This window comes from Lampetra planeri, chromosome 71, assembly GCF_965212315.1.
Source record: "Lampetra planeri chromosome 71, kcLamPlan1.2.h2, whole genome shotgun sequence".
NCBI lineage: Eukaryota > Metazoa > Chordata > Hyperoartia > Petromyzontiformes > Petromyzontidae > Lampetra > Lampetra planeri.
In genome coordinates this window covers 1,337,536-1,352,307 of record NC_136176.1, presented here as the reverse complement: position 1 = coordinate 1,352,307, position 14,772 = coordinate 1,337,536, and the positions used below count along the sequence as shown (strand labels likewise).

The window sequence follows — 14,772 nt, the reverse complement described above, 5'->3', positions numbered from 1 at the left end:
AAAATAAATCACCTGCCTGGGAATTTCATGTCATACAACACTGTACCAGCTCAACTCTCCATGAGTAATCAGGCAGTTTTACAAGTGGTGGAGGAGCTTCCATGCCTGGTTAATGTGTTCACGACCAGCTCTGGTTTGGCAGCCAAAGTCTCACTTTAAATTTGTCTAGCAGCATTCTTTCATTATACTGTGTAACACTGTGTGAAAGCTGCCTGGACTTTTGCTCCATACAAAGCTGTGAGTGTCCATCGCCAAGGTCTAGTCTGTCTGAGACCATCCCTCTCCCTGCCATACTGGCATCGCACCCGCCTCTCACCCTTCGTCCTGTGGATGGTGGGCGCACAGGACGGTGCCACGCAGCCATTCCAGGTTGAGCCCAAATGGGATTCGTGGGTCACCTAGCCACCAGGCATCGTTCCATGAGTGATATCAATATATAATATCTGTAAGGAGTCCCCCCAATAGACTGTCCCAGGAACTCTACCAGGCACGTCTCACTGGGGGACATCCCAGGGGCCTGGCCCAGGACATTCTGGTGGGAATATGTCGCTTGGCTGGCTTTGGGAACGCCTGGGAATTCCCCAGGAAGAGCTAGAGTCTGTTGCCAGGGAAAGGGAGGTCTGGACTGCCCTACTGCATGTGCTGCCACCACAAACCTCACCAAGACAAGAGGATTTTGAAATAAATGAACGAATAGAGCTGTAATTCTTCTTGGCCACAGATATTACTCCTTTCTCTGTGGATGCAAAATATGAACTTATTTTAAGGCCTGTCTGTTCTGGCTTTTAATTAAGGCTGGCCTGGCGATGATCCCCTCTATTGAACCAAACAAGATTGTATTAAAACCTTACAGAGCCCTAGAATATCAGTACTGAATATAATCTGAGACTTTGGCAGGCGAGGCTGCATTGGTTGAGTCATGAATTCCGCATTAACAGACAATGCTCAAGCATCTTCTGTTAGCCCAGATGTTACGAGCTAAACGGGCATGGCATTGGCTAGAGAAGAGATTGGAGGATGTGGAGTTGATCAGACCTGCTGTCAAGATCGATCTCTAGAAAAGGCCCGTGACGTATGCTGCAGGGCAGTTGCAGGTATTTTCTCTGCAACAACAATGAGGTTGGAGTAGCAACGCTCACATGAATGGGTGGAACGCTGGGTGCCTGAAATGTAGCAAGACAGCAGGAAGCACAGCTGGTGCATCTGTTAATCATCTCAGTCAGTCATCCCTTGACACCTGGATCATTCCCATGACCTGCTGACAAGTGATCCACACTTACATGGCATTCATGTGAATTATATGTGTATGTAAGAGTTTATCTATGTGGGGAGCGGTGGCGCAGTTATTCCACTGTGTAACAAAAAAAAAAATTGTTCCTGGGTAGTTTGTGTTATTTCCTTATTACTTTTGCCTCTAAAGTAAAAAAATTGGCTATTATTCCCCACAAACTTTGCTTTTGTGACCAAGACAGTGATATTTAGAAATGTACCTCTTTTCAATGAGAAAACAGGTTAATTTGTTTTTTTAGTTCTTGTATAATTCTGGTCACAAAAGCAATGTTTGTGGGGAATGAGCCATTTTCTAGACTTTTAGGCATAAGCAATAAAAAAATAACACTTAGTACCCAGGAACAAAAATTGTGTTACGTAGTGTTATCACAATTAAAGTTTGATTATCGCCGACAACAAACGTGATTGATTCGTGGAAACTTAACTTATTGTGCAGAAGCATTATTTCGGAGCATATGAAGGTGGCCAGGCATGGTTCTGAACACACCGCCACTTTTTTTTCCATGCCAGTGTGTGTTACAGTGTCAAGTTTGTATTTGCAGTAAAGTATATTAACTCGATTGAACACGGAGGTTAAATCAAAACAATAGTTTATTTTTGTTTTCCTTTGGAACTTTTTACGAGAATGGAAACAGGAAATTAACACTGAACATATGCATCTGAAGTTAGATCTGTTCATCCCAGCATTCAATGAAATCTGAGCCTGGCTTCACACCTTTAAGTTGTGATTGAACATTAATTCATACATTTATGTATAATACAAATAGTATTATTTTCAACACCCTTTGCTGTGTTAGCTGAATTTTGCTTTTTTAAATATTCCTTTTGTAGCCAGACAACCGAAATTGTGTGCTTGGAGTTTTAGGTTAACATTCATTTTGAAGATACTAGGGCTTCCAGGCTGACCATTTGCCCTCTCATTGTGTGCCCGTGTGATGAATTTGGGAATCCTTTTCACTCTATCATGAATATATGAATGAGTATAGACGTGCAAGTCATGTGTGACTGTGTATATATGCATTCCTTTGTGCCTCGATACTGACGTAGATGGTCTGGATATTCTTTTTTTCTGTCTGCAGCTGACGCTTCCTCTGACACTTCCTCTGCAAAATTGATTTGATGGAGCAAAGGCACTCAGCGCAGCTCAGTAGAAAAAGGCAACAATGCAACCAGTGTGCATACAGCACGGATCATGTTGGACATCTGACACAGCACCAGAGAACTCACACAGGAGAGAAACCCTTCAAGTGCCCTGTGTGTGACAAGGCATTTACACGGTCATCAGGTCTTCATAGACACCAGAGAACACACACAGGAGAGAAACTCTTCACGTGCACTGTGTGCTGGAAGGCGTTTTCACAGTCATCCGGTCTTGTATCACACCAGAGAACACACACGGGAGAGAAACACTTTACTTGCACTCTGTGCGGGAAGGCGTATGCACGATTACAACATCTACAAAAACACCAGAGAACACACACTGGAGAGAAACCCTTCAGTTGCACTCTGTGTGGGAAGGCGTTTGCACAATCACAACATCTACAAAAACACCAGAGAACACACACGGGAGAGAAACCCTTCAGTTGCACTCTGTGTGGGAAGGTGTTTGCACAATCACAACATCTACAAAATCACCAGAGAACACACACGGGAGAGAAACCCTTCAGTTGCACTCTGTGTGGGAAGGCGTTTTCACAATTACCACATCTACAAATACACCAGAGAACACACACGGGAGAGAAACCCTTCAGGTGCACTGTGTGTGACAAGGCATTTTCATATTCATCAGTTCTAAGGAAGCACCAGAGAACACACACGAGAGAGAAACCCTTCAGTTGCACTCTGTGTGAGAAGGCGTTTGCACAGGCATCTGCTTTTGTATTACATCAGAGAACTCACACGGGAGAGAAATCCTTCAGTTGCACTGTGTGTGACAAGGAATTTTTATATCCATCAGTTCTAAGGATCCACCAGAAAACACACACGGGAGAGAAACCCTTCAGTTGCACTCTGTGTGAGAAGGCGTTTGCACAGTCATCAAGACTTAAACATCACCAGAGGACACACAAGCATCAGAAGATCCCCAAGAAATGGAGTCTGAAATCGGCTTGTGAAAGTCAAAGTGCTGCAATGAGCCCATCCCTCATGAAACCAGAAGTGAATCCCAGCTTGGACGCTTTTAAAGGTATCAAGGTGAAATGTGAAGAAGTGATGGTGAAGAGCGAAGAAGTGAAGGTAAAATGTGAAGATGAAGATTCAACTCCAAAATCGTACCTTCACATCAATGGAGGCAACGTGAAGCAGGAGGAGAATTCTGACTGTGAGGCAGAGCGAGGCATCTCCCAGCAGTTTGTGGAAGTGGAGGTGTGGGTGGACTTCTTAGACAATACAAAGTCAAATGGAGACCCGGTAGATGTTTTAAGCTTGAGACAATGAAGCTCCAATAGATTCACCTTTGTCACAGGCCTTTAATGAAAAGAACGTGAAGTTGAACACTCAATTCCTGGGTTCAACCTGCAGAGTAAGAGCGGCGAGTATTTGTTGACCTGTGGGTTGGGTATGTAATGCGGGCGTAAACGGCCTTGTGGATATGACGTCACGGCGGGAGGGGTTAGGTCACGTGAGAGAGAGGTGTGAGCTCTTAAGGGCGGTAACCGGAAGAGACGGGGGAGTATGGGAGTAAAGACAGGGTGAGGCCACGCAGGGCGGAGAGTGGAGGGTGGCGAGATCGCCACACGGTGAGACTCGGCACCGTCGGCCAGCGGTGACCGGGCACGGGTGGAACGGAGGGCAGCGGTGGAGCTGCAGCGAGAGCAGCTGAAAGACTGCACAAGGAAGCCTGCAGCGGAGCTGCATCGGAGTGGGGAAAGGCTACGGGAGCGACGGCAGCTGTCGAGCTGCCAAGCGGGGAGGCTCTGAGCGAGGGCCGTGTGGGACAAGTTGTAAGAACCCAAATAAAGGACAACGGAGACAGACACAGTGAAAGAGTCCTTTATTACAGGTACATGAATAATCAGGAGCAAGAGCCAATAAGCTCCCAAGTATTCCACTGTTATATTCATATTTGCATTGATATGGTGCTTGCTTAATTGCTTCAGCAACTCGGTTGTTTCATATCTCATCACAGACACTCGAAGAGCACCCCCAAGTGGCATGACTGTGTGATGAGGTGACCCTGCTCTAGCCTGCATGTGGGCATGAGTCTGTCGGTAGGGGGTGATGATCGATGTGGAATCTCCATTATGTAATTTCTGGATAATGTTTGGAATTGCCCAAATATTGACCATGACACCAACATGCAATGACCTCTGTGTTTTGAATGACAATAGTATGTTTTACATCCACTGTTAAGCAGATGGTTCATATTTTGTTTAATGTTACTGGAGTAGCCAGACGTGTATGTCGGATTTGAACCTTGAACCTCTGCAATAAATAGAGAATGTGCTGCCACTTGGCTTTCCTCAATCTGAGTGTAGGCATGACAGCCTGAATGTTTCTAACTGGCGCAGATGTTCCATTTAGAGCGGTCCATGTATCACATGCCTACAGAAGGGAGGGCATGACTGGCCGAGCAGAACCGAAGCTTCATGCGGAGCGACAGACCAGGTAGCTTCCACACAGCATAGCGCAGCCGATGAAATGATAATGCCGCCCGACTGATTCGGACCACCCACACAGTGTACACACGCAGTGTACCCACAAGATCTACACACACCATGTACACAGCGTACACACAGTTTACCCACAGTATACAAACAGTCTGTACACGCACAGTGTAAACACAGTAACAACAACCGCCATTCGCCACTAAGTGGCGGTGACGTCACCACGGCGCTTGTGCCAGGCTATGTGCACGGGGCAGATCCAGGTATCATGCGTCGACTGACTGAGATGACTGGCCAATGCACCACCTGTGCCCCCGACTGCGCCAACAAACAGTGTACACACACAATGTTCATGCACACAATAATGTTCACGTTGTTTTTGTTGAGCTCACGCACCCAATGGGTCTCTGTTCAAGAGAGGGAGCCATAGAAATGGAATCTAAATAAACTTAAACTCTAACCCTGATCTCGCTCTCTGACGTTACCACTCATTAACTCTGCGTGAGACGCGAGGGGGAGGTGTCCCCCACTAGTGACATCATGTCACCGAGGTATATACCCCCCAAATCCCCCTCCACCTGGATTTTGAGCGTGACGTCACGTCTGCCGATTTCCGTTCCAGTAAAGTAGTTATTTGGGACGGGGTCAGCAGCCAAGCACCATCACCTGACATGGGCCCCCTCATTAACATAATATATTCAGTTACCCTGCTGCTCGTTGGGGAGGGGATTGTGTGAACCCAGCAAATGACGTCATGTCACCTCATGCTGCCGCATGACGTCATGAGCTACCAGGTTGCTGCTGCTGCGCGCACGCTCGCTCACTGAGATCCGAGGTGAAAAGTTTACATCGTGGTGGTTGTTGTGGTGGTTGTTGTTGTGAACCCAGGTAGAGCCTCGCTCCTACTCCCTCGTAGGGATATCAATTGAGTAGCAGCGAGTACGGAATCGATGTCCAGATTGAAACATTACAACGCGGGGCCTAGCCATACGGGGACTTGCCTCCTGCCCTCGCCTGATTATATTTGCATTAATTATCTGCTTAAGTTTAATTTGTCTTCACCTGGCTCACTACTTTGAAACTTTGTTTTACTTGAAATATTTCTACGTTTTTATTTTATTTTACCAGGCATAGCCCACTTGAGCTACACCGCTCGTTTTCAGAAGCCACCTGCCCACAACACAGTGGGCTTATCAACGTGTGGAATTTTTATCGGTCAAATACTCTTAAACGCGTGGTGATGTTGACTCTAAATGTGCAGGGAAAACCGCAGGATCCGGAGGAGAATCCACGCGACCACGGAGAGAGAGGGACACGCAAACTCCAAATATACAGCCATAACACAGGTTTGTTTGGGATTGTTCGCGTAAATAAATCAATGTGCCGTTAACCCCGCCACCACCCGACAGCCAATTAGTAAGGGTTTGTCACGTTAACAGAACGTGGCCAATGCGTCACAAGTACAGCACTAGTGTGTAGTGTAGTGTGTAGTAATGTATAGTGTAGTGTATGGTAGTGTATAGTGTAGTGTACTAGTACAGCATATCGGTGTGTTGAAGAGCCAAGCCACAACATTTACAATCTGAGTACAACGTTTTGACACTAATTCCAACCAGCTTAATCAGACGACAGCCACATGTTGTGGCTTGGCTTTGTGGGAATAGAATTCGGCTCGCTGGGTTCATAGCGCAGCACGCTAACCGTTGCTCTACCGCTCCCCACTCACTCACAAACTTCATCGGAAGTATAGTATGTATCCAGCAGTAACTAAGTTACCCGGCTGAGCTCAGGTCTCAGTAATCAAACACTAAGAGTAATGTCTCTGCTTTTTTATGTAATTAAGGTGTATCGTACCATATTGAGGCTTGGGGCTTTGGGTTGTTCTTTGTTTTTTAAATCCTTTATATTAAGTTTGCTTGCTTGCTTAGGACCGTGCAAATCTTTCGGTCGTTTTTAAACCCACTTCCCGTGATCCATTCGAGCTGACATTTTCCACACAGACTCGTGCCTGACAATTAATGTTCGTGAAAATTTTTTTCAAAAATTTTACACTTTTTAGGACAAAAATATGTTTAATTACCAATTGCTTAATGGTGCAATGCAATCATCTGACCCATAGGTGGCAACCACCTCAAGCCAGAGGACGAGAGGACTCTAGCCGCCACGCATATAAAAGATTTATAGTGAAAAACTTTGTTTTTACGGGCTATACTTATTATGTCTCTGCCTCTGCTCACATTCATTGACGATTTTTATGATTTTGGGCAAGCCCGTCTAAAACTGCGTGACCAGGAGTTGGAGCCATTTGCTGTTCAACTTGGCTTGTGACAGAAATTCACTCTGGCCCCATGCATTACATTACATAGCATCTTCATTAATTATGTAGTTTGAGAAGCTCACAATAGCCATATAAATAAATTGCATTCGTTACAGTTAAAATGATACGCGCATCGATGCCTGGTTATAGTTAAGGGATCGTTCCCTGGTCAACCATGTTATATATGCTGATGATCTGGAAATGGCTACTCAAGGAGATGGGGTTAGATAATCTTGTTCTGTGCCTGGATAATTCCATCATGAAAGGTGGCCTTGCGTATGTTCCACCAAAATAAATCACCTGCCTGGGAATTTCATGTCATACAACACTGTACCAGCTCAACTCTCCATGAGTAATCAGGCAGTTTTACAAGTGGTGGAGGAGCTTCCATGCCTGGTTAATGTGTTCACGACCAGCTCTGGTTTGGCAGCCAAAGTCTCACTTTAAATTTGTCTAGCAGCATTCTTTCATTATACTGTGTAACACTGTGTGAAAGCTGCCTGGACTTTTGCTCCATACAAAGCTGTGAGTGTCCATCGCCAAGGTCTAGTCTGTCTGAGACCATCCCTCTCCCTGCCATACTGGCATCGCACCCGCCTCTCACCCTTCGTCCTGTGGATGGTGGGCGCACAGGACGGTGCCACGCAGCCATTCCAGGTTGAGCCCAAATGGGATTCGTGGGTCACCTAGCCACCAGGCATCGTTCCATGAGTGATATCAATATATAATATCTGTAAGGAGTCCCCCCAATAGACTGTCCCAGGAACTCTACCAGGCACGTCTCACTGGGGGACATCCCAGGGGCCTGGCCCAGGACATTCTGGTGGGAATATGTCGCTTGGCTGGCTTTGGGAACGCCTGGGAATTCCCCAGGAAGAGCTAGAGTCTGTTGCCAGGGAAAGGGAGGTCTGGACTGCCCTACTGCATGTGCTGCCACCACAAACCTCACCAAGACAAGAGGATTTTGAAATAAATGAACGAATAGAGCTGTAATTCTTCTTGGCCACAGATATTACTCCTTTCTCTGTGGATGCAAAATATGAACTTATTTTAAGGCCTGTCTGTTCTGGCTTTTAATTAAGGCTGGCCTGGCGATGATCCCCTCTATTGAACCAAACAAGATTGTATTAAAACCTTACAGAGCCCTAGAATATCAGTACTGAATATAATCTGAGACTTTGGCAGGCGAGGCTGCATTGGTTGAGTCATGAATTCCGCATTAACAGACAATGCTCAAGCATCTTCTGTTAGCCCAGATGTTACGAGCTAAACGGGCATGGCATTGGCTAGAGAAGAGATTGGAGGATGTGGAGTTGATCAGACCTGCTGTCAAGATCGATCTCTAGAAAAGGCCCGTGACGTATGCTGCAGGGCAGTTGCAGGTATTTTCTCTGCAACAACAATGAGGTTGGAGTAGCAACGCTCACATGAATGGGTGGAACGCTGGGTGCCTGAAATGTAGCAAGACAGCAGGAAGCACAGCTGGTGCATCTGTTAATCATCTCAGTCAGTCATCCCTTGACACCTGGATCATTCCCATGACCTGCTGACAAGTGATCCACACTTACATGGCATTCATGTGAATTATATGTGTATGTAAGAGTTTATCTATGTGGGGAGCGGTGGCGCAGTTATTCCACTGTGTAACAAAAAAAAAATTTGTTCCTGGGTAGTTTGTGTTATTTCCTTATTACTTTTGCCTCTAAAGTAAAAAAATTGGCTATTATTCCCCACAAACTTTGCTTTTGTGACCAAGACAGTGATATTTAGAAATTTACCTCTTTTCAATGAGAAAACAGGTTAATTTGTTTTTTTAGTTCTTGTATAATTCTGGTCACAAAAGCAATGTTTGTGGGGAATGAGCCATTTTCTAGACTTTTAGGCATAAGCAATAAAAAAATAACACTTAGTACCCAGGAACAAAAATTGTGTTACGTAGTGTTATCACAATTAAAGTTTGATTATCGCCGACAACAAACGTGATTGATTCGTGGAAACTTAACTTATTGTGCAGAAGCATTATTTCGGAGCATATGAAGGTGGCCAGGCATGGTTCTGAACACACCGCCACTTTTTTTTCCATGCCAGTGTGTGTTACAGTGTCAAGTTTGTATTTGCAGTAAAGTATATTAACTCGATTGAACACGGAGGTTAAATCAAAACAATAGTTTATTTTTGTTTTCCTTTGGAACTTTTTACGAGAATGGAAACAGGAAATTAACACTGAACATATGCATCTGAAGTTAGATCTGTTCATCCCAGCATTCAATGAAATCTGAGCCTGGCTTCACACCTTTAAGTTGTGATTGAACATTAATTCATACATTTATGTATAATACAAATAGTATTATTTTCAACACCCTTTGCTGTGTTAGCTGAATTTTGCTTTTTTAAATATTCCTTTTGTAGCCAGACAACCGAAATTGTGTGCTTGGAGTTTTAGGTTAACATTCATTTTGAAGATACTAGGGCTTCCAGGCTGACCATTTGCCCTCTCATTGTGTGCCCGTGTGATGAATTTGGGAATCCTTTTCACTCTATCATGAATATATGAATGAGTATAGACGTGCAAGTCATGTGTGACTGTGTATATATGCATTCCTTTGTGCCTCGATACTGACGTAGATGGTCTGGATATTCTTTTTTTCTGTCTGCAGCTGACGCTTCCTCTGACACTTCCTCTGCAAAATTGATTTGATGGAGCAAAGGCACTCAGCGCAGCTCAGTAGAAAAAGGCAACAATGCAACCAGTGTGCATACAGCACGGATCATGTTGGACATCTGACACAGCACCAGAGAACTCACACAGGAGAGAAACCCTTCAAGTGCCCTGTGTGTGACAAGGCATTTACACGGTCATCAGGTCTTCATAGACACCAGAGAACACACACAGGAGAGAAACTCTTCACGTGCACTGTGTGCTGGAAGGCGTTTTCACAGTCATCCGGTCTTGTATCACACCAGAGAACACACACGGGAGAGAAACACTTTACTTGCACTCTGTGCGGGAAGGCGTATGCACGATTACAACATCTACAAAAACACCAGAGAACACACACTGGAGAGAAACCCTTCAGTTGCACTCTGTGTGGGAAGGCGTTTGCACAATCACAACATCTACAAAAACACCAGAGAACACACACGGGAGAGAAACCCTTCAGTTGCACTCTGTGTGGGAAGGTGTTTGCACAATCACAACATCTACAAAATCACCAGAGAACACACACGGGAGAGAAACCCTTCAGTTGCACTCTGTGTGGGAAGGCGTTTTCACAATTACCACATCTACAAATACACCAGAGAACACACACGGGAGAGAAACCCTTCAGGTGCACTGTGTGTGACAAGGCATTTTCATATTCATCAGTTCTAAGGAAGCACCAGAGAACACACACGAGAGAGAAACCCTTCAGTTGCACTCTGTGTGAGAAGGCGTTTGCACAGGCATCTGCTTTTGTATTACATCAGAGAACTCACACGGGAGAGAAATCCTTCAGTTGCACTGTGTGTGACAAGGAATTTTTATATCCATCAGTTCTAAGGATCCACCAGAAAACACACACGGGAGAGAAACCCTTCAGTTGCACTCTGTGTGAGAAGGCGTTTGCACAGTCATCAAGACTTAAACATCACCAGAGGACACACAAGCATCAGAAGATCCCCAAGAAATGGAGTCTGAAATCGGCTTGTGAAAGTCAAAGTGCTGCAATGAGCCCATCCCTCATGAAACCAGAAGTGAATCCCAGCTTGGACGCTTTTAAAGGTATCAAGGTGAAATGTGAAGAAGTGATGGTGAAGAGCGAAGAAGTGAAGGTAAAATGTGAAGATGAAGATTCAACTCCAAAATCGTACCTTCACATCAATGGAGGCAACGTGAAGCAGGAGGAGAATTCTGACTGTGAGGCAGAGCGAGGCATCTCCCAGCAGTTTGTGGAAGTGGAGGTGTGGGTGGACTTCTTAGACAATACAAAGTCAAATGGAGACCCGGTAGATGTTTTAAGCTTGAGACAATGAAGCTCCAATAGATTCACCTTTGTCACAGGCCTTTAATGAAAAGAACGTGAAGTTGAACACTCAATTCCTGGGTTCAACCTGCAGAGTAAGAGCGGCGAGTATTTGTTGACCTGTGGGTTGGGTATGTAATGCGGGCGTAAACGGCCTTGTGGATATGACGTCACGGCGGGAGGGGTTAGGTCACGTGAGAGAGAGGTGTGAGCTCTTAAGGGCGGTAACCGGAAGAGACGGGGGAGTATGGGAGTAAAGACAGGGTGAGGCCACGCAGGGCGGAGAGTGGAGGGTGGCGAGATCGCCACACGGTGAGACTCGGCACCGTCGGCCAGCGGTGACCGGGCACGGGTGGAACGGAGGGCAGCGGTGGAGCTGCAGCGAGAGCAGCTGAAAGACTGCACAAGGAAGCCTGCAGCGGAGCTGCATCGGAGTGGGGAAAGGCTACGGGAGCGACGGCAGCTGTCGAGCTGCCAAGCGGGGAGGCTCTGAGCGAGGGCCGTGTGGGACAAGTTGTAAGAACCCAAATAAAGGACAACGGAGACAGACACAGTGAAAGAGTCCTTTATTACAGGTACATGAATAATCAGGAGCAAGAGCCAATAAGCTCCCAAGTATTCCACTGTTATATTCATATTTGCATTGATATGGTGCTTGCTTAATTGCTTCAGCAACTCGGTTGTTTCATATCTCATCACAGACACTCGAAGAGCACCCCCAAGTGGCATGACTCTGTGTGATGAGGTGACCCTGCTCTAGCCTGCATGTGGGCATGAGTCTGTCGGTAGGGGGTGATGATCGATGTGGAATCTCCATTATGTAATTTCTGGATAATGTTTGGAATTGCCCAAATATTGACCATGACACCAACATGCAATGACCTCTGTGTTTTGAATGACAATAGTATGTTTTACATCCACTGTTAAGCAGATGGTTCATATTTTGTTTAATGTTACTGGAGTAGCCAGACGTGTATGTCGGATTTGAACCTTGAACCTCTGCAATAAATAGAGAATGTGCTGCCACTTGGCTTTCCTCAATCTGAGTGTAGGCATGACAGCCTGAATGTTTCTAACTGGCGCAGATGTTCCATTTAGAGCGGTCCATGTATCACATGCCTACAGAAGGGAGGGCATGACTGGCCGAGCAGAACCGAAGCTTCATGCGGAGCGACAGACCAGGTAGCTTCCACACAGCATAGCGCAGCCGATGAAATGATAATGCCGCCCGACTGATTCGGACCACCCACACAGTGTACACACGCAGTGTACCCACAAGATCTACACACACCATGTACACAGCGTACACACAGTTTACCCACAGTATACAAACAGTCTGTACACGCACAGTGTAAACACAGTAACAACAACCGCCATTCGCCACTAAGTGGCGGTGACGTCACCACGGCGCTTGTGCCAGGCTATGTGCACGGGGCAGATCCAGGTATCATGCGTCGACTGACTGAGATGACTGGCCAATGCACCACCTGTGCCCCCGACTGCGCCAACAAACAGTGTACACACACAATGTTCATGCACACAATAATGTTCACGTTGTTTTTGTTGAGCTCACGCACCCAATGGGTCTCTGTTCAAGAGAGGGAGCCATAGAAATGGAATCTAAATAAACTTAAACTCTAACCCTGATCTCGCTCTCTGACGTTACCACTCATTAACTCTGCGTGAGACGCGAGGGGGAGGTGTCCCCCACTAGTGACATCATGTCACCGAGGTATATACCCCCCAAATCCCCCTCCACCTGGATTTTGAGCGTGACGTCACGTCTGCCGATTTCCGTTCCAGTAAAGTAGTTATTTGGGACGGGGTCAGCAGCCAAGCACCATCACCTGACATGGGCCCCCTCATTAACATAATATATTCAGTTACCCTGCTGCTCGTTGGGGAGGGGATTGTGTGAACCCAGCAAATGACGTCATGTCACCTCATGCTGCCGCATGACGTCATGAGCTACCAGGTTGCTGCTGCTGCGCGCACGCTCGCTCACTGAGATCCGAGGTGAGAAGTTTACATCGTGGTGGTTGTTGTTGTGAACCCAGGTAGAGCCTCGCTCCTGCTCCCTCGTAGGGATATCAATTGAGTAGCAGCGAGTACGGAATCGATGTCCAGATTGAAACATTACAACGCGGGGCCTAGCCATACGGGGACTTGTCTCCTGCCCTCGCCTGATTATATTTGCATTAATTCTCTGCTTAAGTTGTATTTGTCTTCACCTGGCTCACTACTTTGAAACTTTGTTTTACTTGAAATATTTCTACTATTTTATTTTACCAGGCATAGCCCACTTGAGCTACACCGCTCGTTTTCAGAAGCCAACTGCCCACAACACAGTGGGCTTATCAACTTGTGGAAATGTTTATCGGTCAAATACTCTAAACGCGTGGTGATGTTGACTCTAAATGTGCAGGGAAAACCGCAGGATCCGGAGGAGAATCCACGCGACCACGGAGAGAGAGGGACACGCAAACTCCAAATATACAGCCATAACACAGGTTTGTTTGGGATTGATCGCGTAAATAAATCAATGTGCCGTTAACCCCGCCACCACCCGACAGCCAATTAGTAAAGGGTTTGTCACGTAAACAGAACGTGGCCAATGCGTCACAAGTACAGCACTAGTGTGTAGTGTAGTGTGTAGTAATGTATAGTGTAGTGTATGATAGTGTAGTGTATAGTGTAGTGTACTATTTCGATTTAAAGCTTTCGTGACTGCAGGGATTCATCTTCTTGGTTCTTTCGGTAAAGTCACGTAGAAGTAAAGTAATGAAATAATAAAAATAAAACATAATAAAATACAATTCTCACGACGTTTCGGCCAGAACGCAAGCAGCCGTCCTCAGGTGAAAACCAGGTCTGTCGAGGCGACAGAGTCTGAATGAAACAGCACACGAGCTTGGAGCATATATATAAGCTGGGCGCCTTGACAAAGGAATTTGTATATCAAGAGGAATTTAGCATATTTATGGGAAATGCAGGAATGTGATTAGTACTACATATGCATGTGCATTATGCAGGATTAACAGCATCAAAGGGAGAGGATATGGGAAATGCAGGTATGTGAATAGTACTAATTCAGCATCAAAGGGAGGGGATAGGGGTAGCATTAATAAAGGGAAGGAGTGTTAATAGTATGTAGCTGCAGTAACTAAAACCAACACGTAAACAACTAAAGTATAAACTACATAGTATCATCAGTATACTTACTATACTCGACAATAAGCTGAGTTACTAACAGTAAGTAATACATTACAATTCTACGTCGTAAAAATTATATAATATGCTTCCATCTAAACTTTATTCTCTTACATCACACGAGTCTACACCGTACTATATACTGCCATAGACAACCCCAACATTAAATTATATACTGTATTGCTATAACCACCCTATACCGTCGTATCTTTCACACGACGGTCAATAGTACAGTGCACAATAACAAACAGCACAACACCCATATGCCCAATACAATGTACAAACCAATATACAGCACCGCAATTGTACAGTGAATATGCCGTTGCTGCTGCTGCAGTTGCTGCAG

At 45.6% G+C, this 14,772-nt stretch overlaps 2 protein-coding genes across 2 annotated transcripts in view; both read left to right on the top strand.

Annotated features, from left to right (window-relative positions):
- LOC144737537 (uncharacterized) overlaps positions 1-14,772 on the top strand; it is a 66,616-nt gene that overhangs the window by 12,151 nt on the left and 39,693 nt on the right. The window contains exons 5-8 of the mRNA XM_078620268.1: positions 2,370-4,896; positions 6,157-6,241; positions 9,870-13,232; positions 13,642-13,726. The gene's annotated coding sequence lies outside the window, so the exon portion shown is untranslated. The remainder of the gene's footprint in view (positions 1-2,369; positions 4,897-6,156; positions 6,242-9,869; positions 13,233-13,641; positions 13,727-14,772) is intronic.
- Positions 9,910-14,772, top strand: part of LOC144737539 (uncharacterized) — a 46,115-nt gene continuing 41,252 nt past the window's right edge. The window contains exons 1-2 of the mRNA XM_078620270.1: positions 9,910-13,232; positions 13,642-13,726. Of these exons, the coding sequence (XP_078476396.1) occupies positions 9,910-11,226 (1,317 nt within the window). The 3' untranslated portion in view covers positions 11,227-13,232; positions 13,642-13,726. The remainder of the gene's footprint in view (positions 13,233-13,641; positions 13,727-14,772) is intronic.